At 43.0% G+C, this 16,982-nt stretch overlaps 1 protein-coding gene across 4 annotated transcripts in view; it reads left to right on the forward strand.

Annotated features, from left to right (window-relative positions):
- The window catches only part of KIAA0930 (KIAA0930 ortholog), a 124,836-nt gene that overhangs the window by 92,255 nt on the left and 15,599 nt on the right, over positions 1–16,982 (forward strand). For 3 of the 4 annotated variants that reach the window (XM_019544301.1, XM_019544299.1, XM_019544302.1), the window contains 5 exons: positions 5,787–5,894; positions 7,245–7,322; positions 10,776–10,877; positions 11,274–11,414; positions 14,760–14,954. In XM_019544301.1, coding sequence (XP_019399846.1) covers positions 5,787–5,894; positions 7,245–7,322; positions 10,776–10,877; positions 11,274–11,414; positions 14,760–14,954 — 624 coding nt within the window. The remainder of the gene's footprint in view (positions 1–5,786; positions 5,895–7,244; positions 7,323–10,775; positions 10,878–11,273; positions 11,415–14,759; positions 14,955–16,982) is intronic. The other variant, XM_019544300.1, reaches the window with a different exon arrangement.

Consider the following 16,982-nt stretch of genomic DNA (forward strand, 5'->3'; position numbering starts at 1 on the left):
CTGTCCGAGCCCCCAAGGTCTGGAACAGTCTGCCAGCAGGGCAGTCCCTATGAGGAGAGGCTACAGGACCTGAACCTGTTCAGCCTCCACAGATGCTTATCTTGTGAGGATCCTATGACCCCAGCTGACTTCCTGCCCTTTGGGCAGGGGGCTGGACTCGATCTCCTGAGGTCCCTTCCAGCCCTGTTGTCTATGAAATCTATGAAATTTTAAAGTACATTTAAAGTATATTACAGTATTAATATTATGGTTCTTTTTTATTTTTAATTTTTTTTTATATAAAGTGTACTCTTTTGTGTTGGTTTTTTTTCTGGCTTCAAGATGGTACCCAAAAGGCAAGGAGAGGGACTTCTGTTGGCAAAGCTCAGGGATTAAGGGTGGGATTTCTCGTGTCAAATGGCAACTAAGAGGCGACAGCACCTGTCAAGGGGTGGGGATACCTTTGCTGCCCTCAACAGATCACCAAAACTCATTAAGCGCCCCTCCAGCCAAAATAATTGCCCTGAGTAATTTCATTTTGTTGTTTTTGTCTTTGTTCTATCTTAGGGGTAGGCAACCCTGAACACAGGTGCTAGAGCGTGGCGTACACAGGTGTTTTGCTGGACTTGTGCATCTCCGGGCAAATGGTGGGGAAGGGGCCAGGGCTGCACTGCCATACTGAGGATCAGGCCCCTCGTGGTTCGTGTGTCATTTGCCCCAGCATGCCAACGTCTTACAAAACGGTTGCAGGTGTTTTTGGCACTCTGCCCAAAAATGTTGCCAAACCACGTTCTTTCTTTGTCATTCAACTTGCGGACAAAGCCAGGAAGATGAATGTGGATAAATTGCACAGAATCCATTAAGGAGTTGCAAAATTTGAAAAATCAGCATGCCATGGAGCTTGGATGAGCTTCTGTTGTTTTAGCATTCATTCATCTGCAAAAATGTGTGTGCAAGGGTCTGTAACCAGTTTTTGCCACATCTTCATTTTGTCTGGGTTCTTTCATTTCAATGCTCTGCCTTTTTGTGGCTGATTATTATCAGAGGTTTATTCAGCCTTGGCTTCTCACCTAGGCCAGAGCTATGGACAAGTGGTGCAAATGCTGATGTGTTCACTAGCAGCTGGGACTGAGCCTGCTTGGTTTATTTATTTGATGTGAGGGATCAGACACCCACAGCTTAGTAACTTTGCAGTTGCTGCCAGCATCTTTTCCACTTTCCAGTCCCATAGTTGCTGAGGGAAGTAGAACTAAATCCTAAGTCATACACCTTGCCAAGGATAGAAGTTCCAAAGGTAGTGCTGTTTTTGCTGAGGCCTGACCGGGTGCTTCCTTTGACTTGAAGGTAATTGGTTCTACTTTCACTGCTTCTAAGAAGTCCATGTTTATAAACAAATTTTAAATCTAAAAATGGGGTTTACAAACAAATACCCTAAATTTATGAAAGCAACTAGCAAGGAGCTTGAGTTAATTAGCTTGATGTGAGGGGCAGGAATGTTGTTGACTAATGGGATCAGATTGTCAGAGGATGAATGTTCATTGCGTTCTGTAATGGAGCTGAGGTGTGCTAGTTTTGGACAGTCAGAAATCAAGGGACCCAAAAACTACGATTCTCTTTGGGAAATCCTGGACTTTGAAATCAATCATCATGAAGGAGCTTTTAGCACCAGTTCATTCTCCTGCTACTTACCCAGAGACCACTAATAATAGGAGCACAAACATAAATGCCTGATGTCAGCTGCAGACTATCTGCTTCTGATAACAGAAAGCATTGAAATGTCCATTTGTATCTTTAGAATAGTGGATGCTCTTCAGCTCCTGCTTGATCTGCTTTTAGAATGAGATCACCTCTGTCTTTGTGCACCCATGTAACTCTGGGTGGCTTGCACATGAGGCTAAAATCTATTCAAAGCACTGTTTATTGCCCAGTAATAATCAATCCAACTTCCCTAAATAGATTTCTTTTTGCCTGTAATGGAACCTGAGTGCTAGGCTCAAAGTAAACAGCTACAGCAGTAATTCACTGAGACACAAATTGCCCTCAACTGTATGTTCTATTGTTCACACAATCTTCTAAATGAACATGCAATACAAAGTATTGGAGGCATCACAGGTGCCTTTCACTTTGTGGGAAGAGAAGGTAATAAATGAAAGCAGTATTCAGGAACAGTGACTAATCAGTTATTGACTATATCATGTTGAGTGAATATATTTTCATAGGTATCTTACAGTGTTTTGATTTTAAAAAAAGCTGTTAATGGTCAGTGATTTTGTGTGCATGTGAGTGAAATAGCTTTGAACTTTTATTGCTAAGAGGCAGCCATGCTCTGCACAATGTGAGGATAGACCTCCTAGGTTTTGAAGTTTGTATATAGTAGAGTTATCTAGTGTCTCTCGCTACTGTGTCTCTGTCTGTGTCTAGTAGGAACCTACAGTACTTGGGCAGTCATGCCTTGTAGAACTAGCCTTCTGCAACCACTCATCTCTTTCTTGAGTCAGGATGCACTCTTTCCCTCCATCTAAAGTCTCGAGGAAGTTTTGGGAATCATGTAAATAACCTTCTCCATACGTATTGAATGAGCCCAACTTGGAACCCTGAGCATGCCAAGAAGCGGAAAAAATTTGCCATCCTCAGTTTTAATTGGTGTGTGGATACATAGTGAAATTTTGCTTTTACCTACTTTCATTTTGTTCCTTTTGCCTCTTCCTTTCTTCTTCTTGATCCAGCATCTTCTGTTTGTACACAACTCATAATTAACCCACGAAATTCATTCTGCTAGATATCCTGAAAGCTAGGATCTTAGCTCAGATTTTTTAAAAATGAATTAGATGTTTATGGGAATAATTTTAAAATGTGTATAAAAATAGGGTATGCTCATGCTTCATATTATAAGCCAGCTGACAAGGGTTGGAAAGAAACTGTTTTTTCCTTGCATGTTTCTAATTTATGGGATTCTTCTGCCTTCCCCATAAGCATGTTCTGCTAGTCAGTATAAGAGAGAGCATAGTCAATTGGATGGGTTACTAGTCTTCTCCATTGTGGTATTTCCCCTGTTCTGCTTTTTGCTACTGTCTTGCTGATTTGAATCAGTTCATCACTGATCTTCCAGTGACCTTTCTGTATCATTCTGCTGTATTTGTTTTCCCCTCTGTTGAAATCACCCCTTAAAATGAATTATTTTTTTACCCTCTTCATTTCTTTTTATTTAGGTATCAGTCTCATGGCTGAATATTTAAATAAATTCAACAAAAAATTGCCCCAAACCACTGTGACTATTCGGTATGCATTCTGTCATTTGGCAGTATTTAATTCTAGAAAGCATTCTGAAATGCATCTCCCATGAAAGACAATTTTATGGAACACCATTATATTTAATTTTAGGCACAGAAAGGTGTGCTTTCAGTCCCCATGGTACCTGACTTTTGGGTTTTGTTTCCTCCTCTCAAAGATTGTACTGACTAATTTGCATTCTTTCTGTATATATGCCAGCCTTCTATCATTAGTCTTCTTAGCAGACTTGAATTATTTGCACAATTAACAGAGTGCTGAATCTTTTTTTCTTGAGGCTTTACTTTCACATTCTGGCTGTCTTTGTTGTGTGTGAGATCTGTGTGTTTGTTTTTTTTTTTGTTTTTTTTTGTTTGTTTTTTTTTCCCACAAGCCAACTCAGCCCATCTTCCTCCTGTACCACCAAATCAAAATAAATGTTCACATCTGGCATAGGCAGTCAACAGTTCGTACATGGAAACTATTCAAGTTTCCTATTTCATATCTAAGCCACATTATCATCCTTGTCTTCTGCATTTTTGCTGCATTTTCAGTTTAGATCACCTTGCAGTGTTGGTAAGTTTCAGACCTGCTTGCTGGTTTAAGTTAAACCAGACTCTCCCAGCATCCTGGCATGCTCTCTGGGCTGGGTGGGGCTCTCTACTCCACAGCAGGGCTGGCCCCTCCCCTCTGCTCCCAGGCTGCAGCTCCAGCAGAAACTGCAGACTCTGCCTGGCTTCCTCATGTGTCCCCCTCTCCTTACCACTCCCTGCTAAGCAAGAATTCCCCCTCCTCTCTGCTTTACACAGACACCTCTTAGCACTAGGTAGACCACATGCTGGCTGTGATCCATGCTGTGGCAGGTGGGACAAATGCAGAATCAACAGGTAGTTGGTAATGTCCCTCTGTTTTCCTAATGGGGTGATGAACACTGTGTTATCAATTCCCTGCTGGGCTGGTCAGGAGTGGGGAAACGCTCCCTAATCAGTGTCCTGCTGGGACTTGGCCATGCCCCCCTCAGCTCACTACTGAGGAAGGGAAGGGAAGGCTGCTCTAGTGCCCCTCCCCCCCAGCTTCTAGCCTGAGTCAGGCAGGCATAGTTTCATAGTAGGGTTGGAAGGGACCTGAGCAGATCAAGTCTGACCCCCTGCCATGGCAGGAAAGAGTACTGGGGTCAAATAACTCCAGCAAGGTGTTCGTCTAGCCTCCTCTTAAAGACCCCCCAGGGTAGGAGCCAGCACCACTTCGCTTGGAAGTTGGTTCCAGATCCTAGCCACCCTGACAGTGAAGTAGCGCCTCCTGATGTCTAGTCTGAATCTACCCTCTGCCAGCTTGTGACTGTTACTTCTAGTCACTCCTGGGAGTGCTCAGGGGAACAGGGACTCCCCCAATGCCTGCTGGCCCCCTCTGACTAGTTTGTAACAGGCCACTAGATCCCCCCTCAGCCTTCTCTTGTAGAGGCTGAACAGGTTCAGGTCCCATAGCCTCCTTGTAGGGCCTGCCCTGCTGCCCCCTGATCATGCAAATGGCCCTCCTCTGGACCCTCTCCATGTTGTCCACATCTCTCTTGAAGTGTTTATACATGTGCCTGCACTTCTGGGAAGTCTGAGCGGTTACAAACCGGTTTACCCTAGCCAGGTTAGACTAACCTGCAAAGATTGAATCGATTCAGGCTCAGGCTTTTTGAATGTCTGTCCTAGCCGATGAGTGCTTGGGTGGGAAACTTCTGAGGAAGACTCCAAATCTATAGGATGGAACAAGGGTGAGGAATGAAACCAAATTGCCCTGTATTCATCAGTAAAGATGCATTGGCACCTTTTATAAGGATAAAGGTGGGCTGGTCAAATTGCAGTTTGTGTCATTTTGTTCTACTTGTGATATCTATTGTGGGTGCTTTTTTTTCTTTCATCCCGGGAGCTGGGGTGAAGATTTGTTCTATGATCTTTACAAAGCTGTTACCTAAGGGTGATTGTTCTTCTTTAGTAGTTGAAGTGATTCCTCGTAATGTCCTTTCAAGTCCTTTTGGCATGAATGTATCTCTACCACTACCTTGCTTTGACTTAGAATTCCTCCTGCCATTCTGACCATGCCTAACAACCAATAATTACATCACATGGTATGTTAGACTACTGCCACATTTCCTTTAATGAGAATAAGAAAAGTATTGTGCATGCATGAATGAATATCTTATTTTTTTCCAGTTTGGCTAAAACATGCCTAGCTAAAACTTTAGTCATGCATATGAATGTTAGCTGCGCAATCAATATATGAAACCAGTATCTAAAACTAAAATCTCTTGGATTGTCAGGACAGTCTCTTCTACCTCCCTATTCCATATTCATCACTTACCACCAACTCCAGAAAAAAGTGGCAAAATGAGGTGGCTTGGCTTAGTGACCTTGAAAGTTCACTAACCCAAGATTTTGGCAGACAAACAGGACAGCATGTTCCAAAGTGGAAGTGGAGAGTATAATGTAAGATGTGCATGTGCCTATAAATGTTTGTATATCATGTTTATGCAATGTCTTGTCTTCTATCAGCAGGTCGAAGTTGAAGTTTATCGTAGGGATTCCAAGAAGCTTCCTGGTCTGGGTGACCCTGACATTGATTGGGAAGAGAGTGTCTATTTGAATCTCATCCTGCAGAAGGTGATGAAAAACTTCTCTGAAGCTTGCTCACATTTCACAGACCAGTCCTGGTATAGGGGTCTTAGTACTAGCTCTAGTTTACAGTGTAGCTTTAGGTGTCTGAACACTCTGGGAAGGTGAGGGGGGGAAAAAAAAAAGAAAAAACTTTCACTTTGGCTTTCTAGGTCTAGATGGATGTTCCTAAAAAGAAAATGTTGTCGTATTTTATTTAACTTTCAAGAAAGTCCAAAACTGTTCGTACTCACCTGAGACCATAAGTCCACCCATATTTGGTGAATCTGGGCCAAATGTTGTATTTTATAATAAGTGTTGTATTTTACAACAAAATTTGAAAGCCGGCGAACTTCAGGAATTTCCCCACTTGGTTGAGTTAGATAAGATTATTAGAAAAGCAGCATCTTCTTTAAGACTTGCAATACTGATTAAGAAAAAAGTGCTCTGAGATCCTGCTAGAAATACCATTATATTTCTACTGATGTGCTGCACTGGGAATTTCCAGTTGCTGCAGAAGTTTAATAAACCATTTTTCATTTGAAAGAAACTGAACCTATCAGACTTTGGGGTTTTTAGATTACCTCATAGATGTTTTAGTTATTGTACATGCTATATTGGAGCTTTGGGAACCTGATGTTATAATTAGTTGAGATCTTTTTCACAGTTTATCTATTACAGTCTCAAAATGGGAGCCCTTTAGTTTATTGCACAAATAGTGGTGATGGAGTTGTTTTCATTATCTTCTCCCCCTCTCAAGAGATTAATTCTGTAGATGCTGTTCAGAGAGCAATTATCCCTCATTTTAATGTAGAATCCCAGAGAATCATTTCACTATAACTCTGAGAATTTATTGAAGCTGGGAAGTGCTTGGTGCAAGTTTTCTCTGATCACATGGCAGACTTTATGGTTTTCAGTGCATCTAGCACATTGCCCTCTTTCATTAAGTTTTTTCCATTTTTCCAAATCTAGGGAGGTGTTTTCTCCTGTTTCCCTCTTAAACTGGATATTTCTTGCAGCCTACCTATCCTTCCAGCTAACCTGTAAAATTGCATCCAAATTGTATGCTGGTAGGGATTGGACACTGATATCTATAGTAGTCGGTATCCCCAAGCAATGGTCTTTGATGGTACTGAAGGCATTGCCAAAATAGATCTAGCCTAACTTGTGAAAAAAGGAAAAAAAAAAAAGAATATCCAGCTGTAGTTTCAGTGTATTTGGTGCTCTGAGGCAGAAAGGAAATGGTTTCTTTGAGATGCTAGATAAAAGCTGAAAAACATGAATGAAGTATGTTTGCTGCTTTTGCACTTCAGTATTTAGCTGTAAACCTCTATTTACCCACCCTGCTTTCTGTTTCAGTTGGATTACATAGTAACTTGTGCTGTGTGCACTCGCTCAGATGGAGGGGATATTCATATTCACAAAAAGAAATCTCAGGTGAGGCACATTTACAAATCTAAAGGACAAGAACTTAGCATCCAAAATTCCCTTGTTCATAAAAAGTGTATACACTTATGATAGTGGTTCTCCAGTTGTGGCCTGTAACAAATGTTTTGTCTCTGAAACAGCTTGTCTTTTCAGTCAGGAACATTTCCTGCTATTTGTGTCCCAGAGCCTATTTGGGGTCTTCAAATAAAAATGAAAAGAAATTGTGCCTTCCAAAACTCTGCAGAGCTACTTTCCTTCTTTTGCTTATTAGGTGGGTGTTCTTTTGGTGAAGGAACTGTTATCACATCTGAAAGGCATCTCAAAATTGTAAAGGTAGGAAACCCGGAAGTGGGCTGAACCAAGTAGCAGCTAGGAAAGATTATTGTATTGGGGGCTGCAGGTCTTACTAAAAGATCAAATATTTTACAGAGCCTGGAAATAAGCAGTACAGCTATAAAATGACAAGAAAGTAAGTAATTGTCTTCCATATTCCGGAAATATTTACCTCTTGGCTTTCAGTGCACTTGTTTTTTATGTATCCAACTATGATACATGGCTGTGAAGGTATGCATTGTGGGGGGGAGGCTTTCTAAGTGGAATAGTTTGAGAACTTATGGGCCACGTCCACACGTGGTGTGGACATTTGGTTCCTTGGGAACAATTTGTGGTGGCGTACCTTGCGCAACTACTTGTCCCTGGGGGATGCCTGTGCCATGTGTGCTCTTGTGCACAGCAAGTTACCCTAGGTGGGGTAGGGGAGGCTGGGGCCAGCGCTGGGCTGGCCCAGCAGCCTTACTTGGGGTTCTGGAGGCCTCCCAGCAGTGACAATTCTGCTGTGTGGAGCCTGGCCAGCAGCCATAGCACAACTCAAGGCGGCCAGGCTCCATTCTCGAGCAGCACACGTTGCCCATGCAAGGTGTTAGTCACTCCACCTTTTTTCCCCCACATATTTTATTTTTACTTTTGAATATCCAGGGGTAAAAAAAAAAAAAAAAAAAATTACCGAAGCTGCTCCCTTGCAGTACAGAGACCGACTCAATGTGTGGTATGTGGCACTGAGGCACTACATACCGTATGGCTGTGCTTGTCTGGACACAGCCATGGAATGCAGAAACAGTTGACAAGGATCAAGGCTAGTCCTCCTTGCTAGAGACTCAATTTAAATAAATTTACATACTACAACACAACAAAAATAAACCCCCAAACAAAAGCAAACCTTAAAATCTGTTCTTGAAATTGCACAAGAGTTGCTTTTAAAAAGTACCCAAGGTAGTCACTAATAAGTGATCCCTAAAAATCAGTGTTCACAACTGTAACTTCCCTTATCTAGGATAAGGCTAAGAGATTGTTTGGAATGGAGGAGGGCAAGAAAGAAACATTCTTTTCCTTGTAGAAAACTTCTGTAGAAAAGCCAAGGAGTATTGTTTGTCAATATGCTTAGAACAGCAGCAAGTTTGGTGCAAGTTCCTGCTTTTCCAGTGTTGCAGTAAAAATCTTGTAGAACTCTGCTTGTCATGAATTATCCTTATGCATGCATATTACAACTTTATTTATAATAATGGTTGTCAGTATAATACAGTTTAGTTTCTGTTTGTGTATGTATGCATGCATAGCCTCTCAATAAAAGGGAGGCTTGGCTTATTTTTGGGAAGGAAATAAAATTCCACACTGAAAATTACTTTAGAAGCAAGAAGGCAAAGAACAGTGAGTCTTGTGAAGGGGAAAAAATAATAGCTAATAACTAACAATATCACTCTTGAAGGCCAAATTTGAGAACCTGGGAAAACTTAAAATGAAATGCAGGATAAGAAAGTAACTGCAGTAATGAAAGCCCTACAAGAATGCTCTTAGTTCGACTACATTTACTTCTCAAGATCAGTTTGTACTATAGCATAAATGCATCTGCATGCGCCAGAAACAACCAATATACGTGTGTATATATTCTTAGCTTTTTCAGGATTACCCTCTGACTGAAGGTTCAAAGCTTTCACAATTCAGATGACCTTACAGCTTCTCAAAGTACTAATTAAATGCTAGACTTTGACTGATGCAGAGAGGTGAACAGGGAAAAACCCAACTCCTAATATGTTGCGTAGAGTTGTCTTTCTCAGCCAATTATATAGAATGGGTCTTTAGATGCAAATTTGAAACTTCCTAATCTAGAGAAACTGTTTTTCCTTTTAAAGGTCACATTGTTTATGAGCTTTATTCATTACTTTGGTATCAGGAGTAATTTCATCAAGATCAGCAGAGTACTGGCCATATAAAACTAAAGTAAAATATTACTAAACCTGGTCCTGTATCATTTTGCAAACTACATGAGTCTCTGCCTGACTAGACTGTTAACACTTTCTACAAACTCCATGTTTTCATCATAATTTATTCTTCTTCCCTCACTTGTCCCACCTAAATGGGGTTGCTGTTGCAGATCCTGGCTCTTCACTGGCTTCGGTCATACGTATCTTCCTATTCCAACTCCTCTCATGTACCTCTCCACTATCTCTCTCCTTCTCATCTTCAGTCTTCCTCTTCCGCTTTTCCCTGGTAGTGCTATTCATCATAACATCACACTAAAACAAAATCATTTTTCCTCTTGATAATGCTGCTATAAAATTCCTGGTGCAGGACTAGGATTATGACCTGGAAGACTGCTGTGTCTCAGTCATTACTGTTGCTCTGCTTTGTTAGTTCTTCTGTTAGGAACTCTGTAACGCAACTTATTTATAATAACAGTTGTCAGTGTAATACAGGTTTTGTATTTTTTCTGAATACTGTGTGCATATGTGTGCATGCACAAGATTGCTATGCCAGATCAAACCTATAATCCAGAAAGTCTCTCACCCATGACCTCATTCCATGTTAAACTGTTTGGAGTAGTAGTTTTGAACAGAAGTATATTACAGATATCTATAGTGCATGAAGATTTTTGCCCTCATGGTTGTGAAGATAACATTCCAAGTATAAATATAGTTGAAAGTAATGCTCGAGCTGTCTTCCACCTTTTCTGCTCATTAATCCTTATTACAGTAATGACTAAAGCCCATTGAAGATGCATTAATGACTTTGTCGGGCATTTTAGAGGATGACATGGGAAATGGTGTGGGAATTGGTAATTGCTGTAGAAAGGAGGTGCAGATAGGAAGGAAGGAAGGAGGACAGAGGCACCAAGGTTAGAGAGGGAGAGAGAGAAGAGGGAATGAAAGAGAAAGAGAGAAGGAACAGCAGACATCCTAGAGAGGAATATATTTTCTCAGCAAGTGATGTTGAACTCAATGTCCTGTGGAACAAATAATAACTAAAAGTTAATACATAAAGTCTAGAATCTGCCTTGGTATCTGCAGATGACCTGCTGACACAATTGTTGTGCAGTGCTGGTTGGTGTTTTTGTTTTGTTTCCAGTATCCATATTTCCACATACATTTTAAACAGATAAGGCATATAATTGTACAAAATCTCTTGCAGCAAGTGTTTGCATCTCCCAGCAAACACCCAATGGACAGCAAAGGAGAGGAATCAAAGATCAGCTACCCCAATATATTCTTCATGATCGACAATTTTGAAGAGGTGGGTCCATCATTAAAGCGTAGAATCTTTTTCCTAATTTTTGTCTTTGTATCTCACTTACCTGTTGTTCATCTGTCTTGATAAATTCCCATTGCCCTGCTGACAATTTTCTTTAATTGCTCTTCATATGCTACCAGGACTGTGACATCCAGACAAATCCTTCTTTCTTTCTTGGTTTCATTTTTTTCTTTCCCTTAACTATGACCTTAGCACCTCAAACTCTGATTGTTTAAATCCAGATCTCAATCTCAATCCACAATCTCAATTCACTGTTTTTCTAATGGACTGAAGCAAAGCCTGGAGACCCAGATATACTTTAGCTCTGTCTGAGGCATCTAACCACTGCAGATCTCCTCTTATGTGTTTGATTTTTTTTTTTTTTGGGTGTCTTCTCAGGTGTTCAGTGACATGACTGTCGGGGAAGGAGAAATGGTCTGCGTGGAGCTGGTAGCCAGTGACAAAAACAACACCTTTCAAGGAGTGATCTTTCAAGGATCCATCCGCTATGAAGCACTTAAGAAGGTCTATGATAATAGGGTAAGATGCTTCCTCTATCAAGAACACCTTCTGTAGCAGTTGTGGTGGTGAATTGTCCCATGATGTTTCTAAATTTTGCATTTGCTTATCTCCAGCTGCAGCCACTACAACAGCTGCTTATGTGGATGCCCATGTATTTTTGGTTGGCTTTGGAAGTTACTAAAGAGGGCAGTACAAAATCCACTGCTATCAGTTGACAGAGCAATGGCAAGCTGAAGCCATCAGATTACTTGGGCTTTGCCTCTATGGTAAACTCAGTCTCTGGCAGCAGCACCCCCAAGCACTTGATGTTGCCCTAGGAAGGCTGTCTTCTAAACTGAAAGCAGTGTAGCCCAAGGGTGCTCGACTCCTGCCCATGGGCCAGATCCAGCTCCTGATGTCATGTCATCCAGCCTACAGGGCTCCTTGCGGGTCCAAAAATTTTGTAGCTGGGGAGCAGTGACACTACTCCATTGCTGCCGAATTTCCAAACTCTTGGGGAGCCCTGTGGGCTGGATAGTGTAGCCTTGCATGTGGGAGTGGTATGGGGTTCAATCCCAGTGTGCAGGGACAGATTTGTACTCTAATCATTAATGGTTTTTCCTACCTGTTTCTTTCCCCTTTTTGGTGCATTGTAAGTGAGTGTTACTGCTAAAATGGCTAAAAGGATGTCATGTGGCACAAAGGGCTGGCACAGGGACCCAGAGCCCCATCTTGGCACATGGGACCTGATCCTGGAACACGGAGGCGGTACAGGGCCCTGAAGCTCAATCCTGGCATGCAGGGCCCAATCTCACCTGCAGATGGGTCCTGTGGCACTCATCTGGCCTGCAAAGCCTAAGGGTTGAGCACCACTGATGTAGCCACATCTGCCTGGGGAGGCTAAGTAGCTTAACTTAGTTAATTGCCACTGTCATTCAGCAGTGCAAATTAGCTCACTCCTTAGAGGCAGATATACTACTTCTGGTTTAGGAGGCAGCCCATGCAGAGAAGCACACCTGGGGACAGCAGTTTTGTAACTGATGTTTTCCTGGAGTTTAAAGTAGGTTTGAATGCCAGAGTTCCAGTTGAACCTGAATGACTTCAAAGAAACCTGCATTTCTATAACTACTCTTCTCTTTTCTGTGATCCCCTTCCATTCAGAGTGGTCCTGGATATCTTTAGCTAGCTACAGAGGAACTGGGGAATCTTAGTAGATGTATTCCACCTGAAAGTTCTAACCTCAGTGGTTATGTCCTATTACTTTTTCTGATCTCTTTTTCTCTAGACACATGTATATCCATGTGTTTTCAAAGAACTTCTGCAGCTTTGCTGTCACTGAAAGAGTAATTTACTATGGAAATGTGAAATGCCAACAGTCATAGCTTTAGAATTCACATCTACTTCTTAGAATTCCAGAGAGGAAGTCTGAGAAACAACAGTAAAATCTCCTAGACTGTTCAGTACTAAAACCAGCTCTGAAAAATAGGAAAAGATTGATCTAGAGAGACTTGCTTTCCTTCACTGTGAGCTCACACATTTGATGGGCTGTTAGAAATTAAATTGCAGAGTACAATATCTGTATCAACTGAGACAAATCCTGATTCTTAGATCCAAAAGTCTTTTTCAGACTACAGTAAAGCTGTATTAGGTCAATAGTTAGAAAAAGAGGACTGTGACTCTTCTATTTTGACTCTTTAGCTTTTCTCTGCCTCTTACACCCATGGAAGGTATCCATCTCCAAAATACCTAGTTTTTGCATTCTTACCAGTGGTTTCAGGAGACCCTAAAGATGTTCTGCCTCCCACCCCCATTAATTACTGATAATGCATATTTGATTTGTATTGAAGCATATCTGTAGACTTAATATGATCAGCTAGCTTAAGCAGTGGGGATACAATATTATAAAAAGGGGTCAAGAGATGTTCTGAAATGTGGGTCTCTGACTTGAAGTGCATCCTGGCACTATATTCAGTTCTACTCTTATTTGTCCGCTGCTCAAATTGCCTTAAAAACTGTTCATTGCTCAGGTGATTTCATAGCTTTCATAGATTTCATAGACAGTGGCGCTGGAAGGGACCTTGGAAGATCATTGAGTCCAGCCCCCCACCCAAAGGGCAGGAAGTCAGTTGGGGTCATAGGATCCCAGCAAGATAAGCATCCAATTTGCTCTTGAAGATTCTTCATTATTTGCTATTCTTTGATTTCGCTACAAACATGGAAATTCTTACTTAGCCTTTAAATCTGTAGTTGAGAGGTAGGAAGCTGCAGGGTTTTTTTTTTCTTTTGTTTTGTTTGGTTTTTAGTGTAAGCAATGCTGCTATTAAGTTTTTCGTAGTCCAATAATGAGCTTCCATCTTGGCCAACTTCAGCTGAACTCAGCAAGATAGCAGTAGTATAAATACTTAATTAAGAATAAAGGGAAAGGAATTAGCAATGTCTCCCACTTCTTGCACCCATAGCTTTTCAGATATTCATGCAGGGTATAATAGGAGGATTGCATTTAGAAGTTGAAGGAACACTTAGATACCTAATAGATGGTGTCTACAGCTATTTATGAATCTATTTGAGAGCTATATAAGAGTTAAGCATTCTTCATAAATCTGTCATTTTGTGTTTTTATCTAAGACCAGTGTTTTCAAAGGGTGGGGATAGCTGAACATTTGGAGTCTTTTCAAATGGGGACATTTCAAAAGGGTAGCAGCCAGTACCCTTAATTACAACTCCATATGAAGCTGTGTTAAAGTTAGCGATGTTTTCCTGTGTTTATATCATTCTTATCTTGTTCACAAATAACTTATAAGATAACAATGCTTGTCCTCTGGACATTTTCCCCTCTTGAAAGGGCTCCCGATTTGTATATGTGCCCACACTCAAAATGTACACAAACTCTGACTTGCACAACTATATGTACCTGAAAATGTACAGATGTGTACATTTTGTGCAGTGGTTTTAAAACTTTCAGACTCAAGGCAACAGCCCTTGGAAAATACCAGCTCTTGGGTTTAGCTCATTTCTTGACTGTGGAAAAATAGAACAATTCCTGTTGTTTGCAAAGAACTGAGAAAAAATGACAACAGGTCAGAATATTTTTGGCATTATGGATTTCTGTTTGAAATCTCTGAATTTATCTTGTAAATCATGTATAGGTGTTTGTAGAAGTAACAGTGCTAATCACTCTTAAAATACTTGTGACACCTCAGGATGCTGAAGCACCTTAGTTGAAAATCAATGCCTTAGTGCTTTGCAAAGGCATTATTATGTAGTGCTATTTATGGACACATTTATAAATGTATTTAAGGATTTTTACCATTCCCTAGCAGTTTTACACTCTAGTAATTAATGGTTCCCCCTACATGTTTCTTTTCCTTTCTCGGTGCATTGTAGGTGAGCGTTGCTGCTAAAATGGCTCAAAGGATGTCATTCGGCTTTTATAAGTATAATAATATGGAATTTGTTAGAATGAAGGGGCCGCAGGGTAAAGGACATGCGGAGATGGCTGTAAGTCGAGTTTCGACTGGTGACACTTCTCCATATGGAACAGAAGAAGATTCAAACCCAGGATCCCCTTTGCATGAGAGAGTAAGTAGTATACAGAAGTATTTCCTGGAAGGTTAAATGTTGACACCTTGCTTCAAAAGGCAGTGATAAGTCAGGGCTGTGGCTGTTATAGTTAGAGTTTTAAGTTTGCTTTAATGCTTATGTCTTCACAGGACAATGCAGCACCATGAAGATAGACCCAATCTAGTCCTGGTATTAGAAGCAGAATAGCTGTGGCACTCCACCTAGCTAATAACCCTGTTGTTGAGAGGTTTGGCATGCTAGTGATGCACTTAACTCAGCTATATTTCTTCCAGTATCTGAGCTAGCTTATTCAGAGCTAGCTGGGGTGTATTGTGCTTGCTATACATACTTTATGTATAGCATATAGGTTGGTTTTTTTTTTTTTTTTGCTCCCTGCTCTTGACCAGATGGAATAGATGGAAGGTTATCAAACAGCGCACACTTCAGGAAAGATATTTCAATGCAACAATAATCAGACTGATGCTAGTCAAACCTGAGATGCTACTTTGCATGGAAATCAAAAATCCTGCTGCAGTTTCTGCAAGTGTTGAGGTTTCTCAACCAAAATGTGCTGCTGAACTGTAAATTATTTTTATTTACATTCTTACTAAGTCTAGTACAGGCACGGGCAATTATTTTGGGCAGAGGGCCACTTACCCAGTTTTGGCAAGCTGTCAAGGGCCACATGGGTAGCCCCGCCCCCTGCTCACCATCTTGGGACCAATGTCCCAGGGCCAGCACTGGTGGGGCCCAAAGCTGGGCATAAGCTGGCAGGGGTCTGTGGAGCCTGGCTGGGCTGCACCAGCAGGGAGAGGGGGGAGCTGGCCTGGGTCCATAGAGCCTCTCTCGGCCAGCACCCCACGCTTCTGCCGCCCTGCTCTGGGCCCCGCCAGCACTGGCCCCAGGACACTGGTGCAGGCCTTGTGGTCTCGCTAGCTCCCTGCCCACTCACTCCCAGTGCCTCCCAGCCCTGCGGTACAGCCAGGGGGCACCACACAGCCCCAACCCCCTGCTTGCCAGCAGGGAAGAAGCTGGTGCTGAGCATAGGGAAAATCGGCCCCTCGCCCTCCCCGTGCCTGGCGCTCCCTGCTGCAGCCACTCACAGCCCACATGTGGGGCGTTTGCCTAGAGGCGAGTGAGGGGCTGCTTTTCCCCGTGGTCAGCACCAACTTGTAACCTGCCCCCACTGCCAGCCTGGGCCCCACGCTGGCTCAACAGCAGCTGTGGCCCCTCCACTTGCTGCACTGAGCAGTATTGGCTGCTGCTGTCTGCCCGAAGCTCATGCATTGGGCAGCCCAGAGGCGGCAATGGCAAACACTGCCCAGCGCAGCAAGTGGGGGGGGGGCCACAGCTGCTGTCACCACACTCAACCTCGATGGGCAAGCCCAGAGCCAGTGTGGGGCCCAGGCTCGCTGTGGGGCCGGGTTAGAAGCTGGTGCTGAGCGCAGAGCAGGAAGTGGCCCCTCGCCCGCCCCGTGTTGCAGCTGCTTACAGCCCACCTGGGGCTGCCTGTGCCTGCTCAGGACAGCCTTGTGTGGGCTGTGAGTGGCTGTAGCAGGGAGTGCCGGCCACAGGGTGGGCAAGGGGCTGCTTTCCTCAGTGCTGGGAAGGAGCCCGGGGAAAAGCTGGGGGTGGGGTGGAGGGAAAGGTGGCTCCTCACCTGCCCTGTGGCCAGTATTCGCTGCTGCAGCTGCTCGCAGCCTGCATAGGGCTGTCCAGAGCAGGTATAGGCAGCCCCAGGTGGGCTGCAAGAGGCTGCAGTGTGGGTCTCCAGTCACAGGGCAGGCAAGGGGCTGCATTCCCCCCTGCGCTCAGCTTTTCCCCAGGTCACTTTTCCTCAGGCTCCTCCCCTGCCCTTCCTCCCCTTTCCCCTTACCTGTGGTTCCAGAGTGGGGCGGCCATGTGGTCTCAGGCTGGGGGGGTGGGGCCGGGTGGGTCCTGCTGTTGTGGGAGCCCACCGGGCTTCCCCTGGGTCCTACTGCCTTTTGGTTCTGTCCATTTTTGACAAGAAACATGGGCCAAACAGAATGGCCATATTTTGTCACC

This window comes from Crocodylus porosus, unplaced genomic scaffold (assembly GCF_001723895.1).
Source record: "Crocodylus porosus isolate Cpor-Errol unplaced genomic scaffold, CroPor_comp1, whole genome shotgun sequence".
NCBI lineage: Eukaryota > Metazoa > Chordata > Crocodylia > Crocodylidae > Crocodylus > Crocodylus porosus.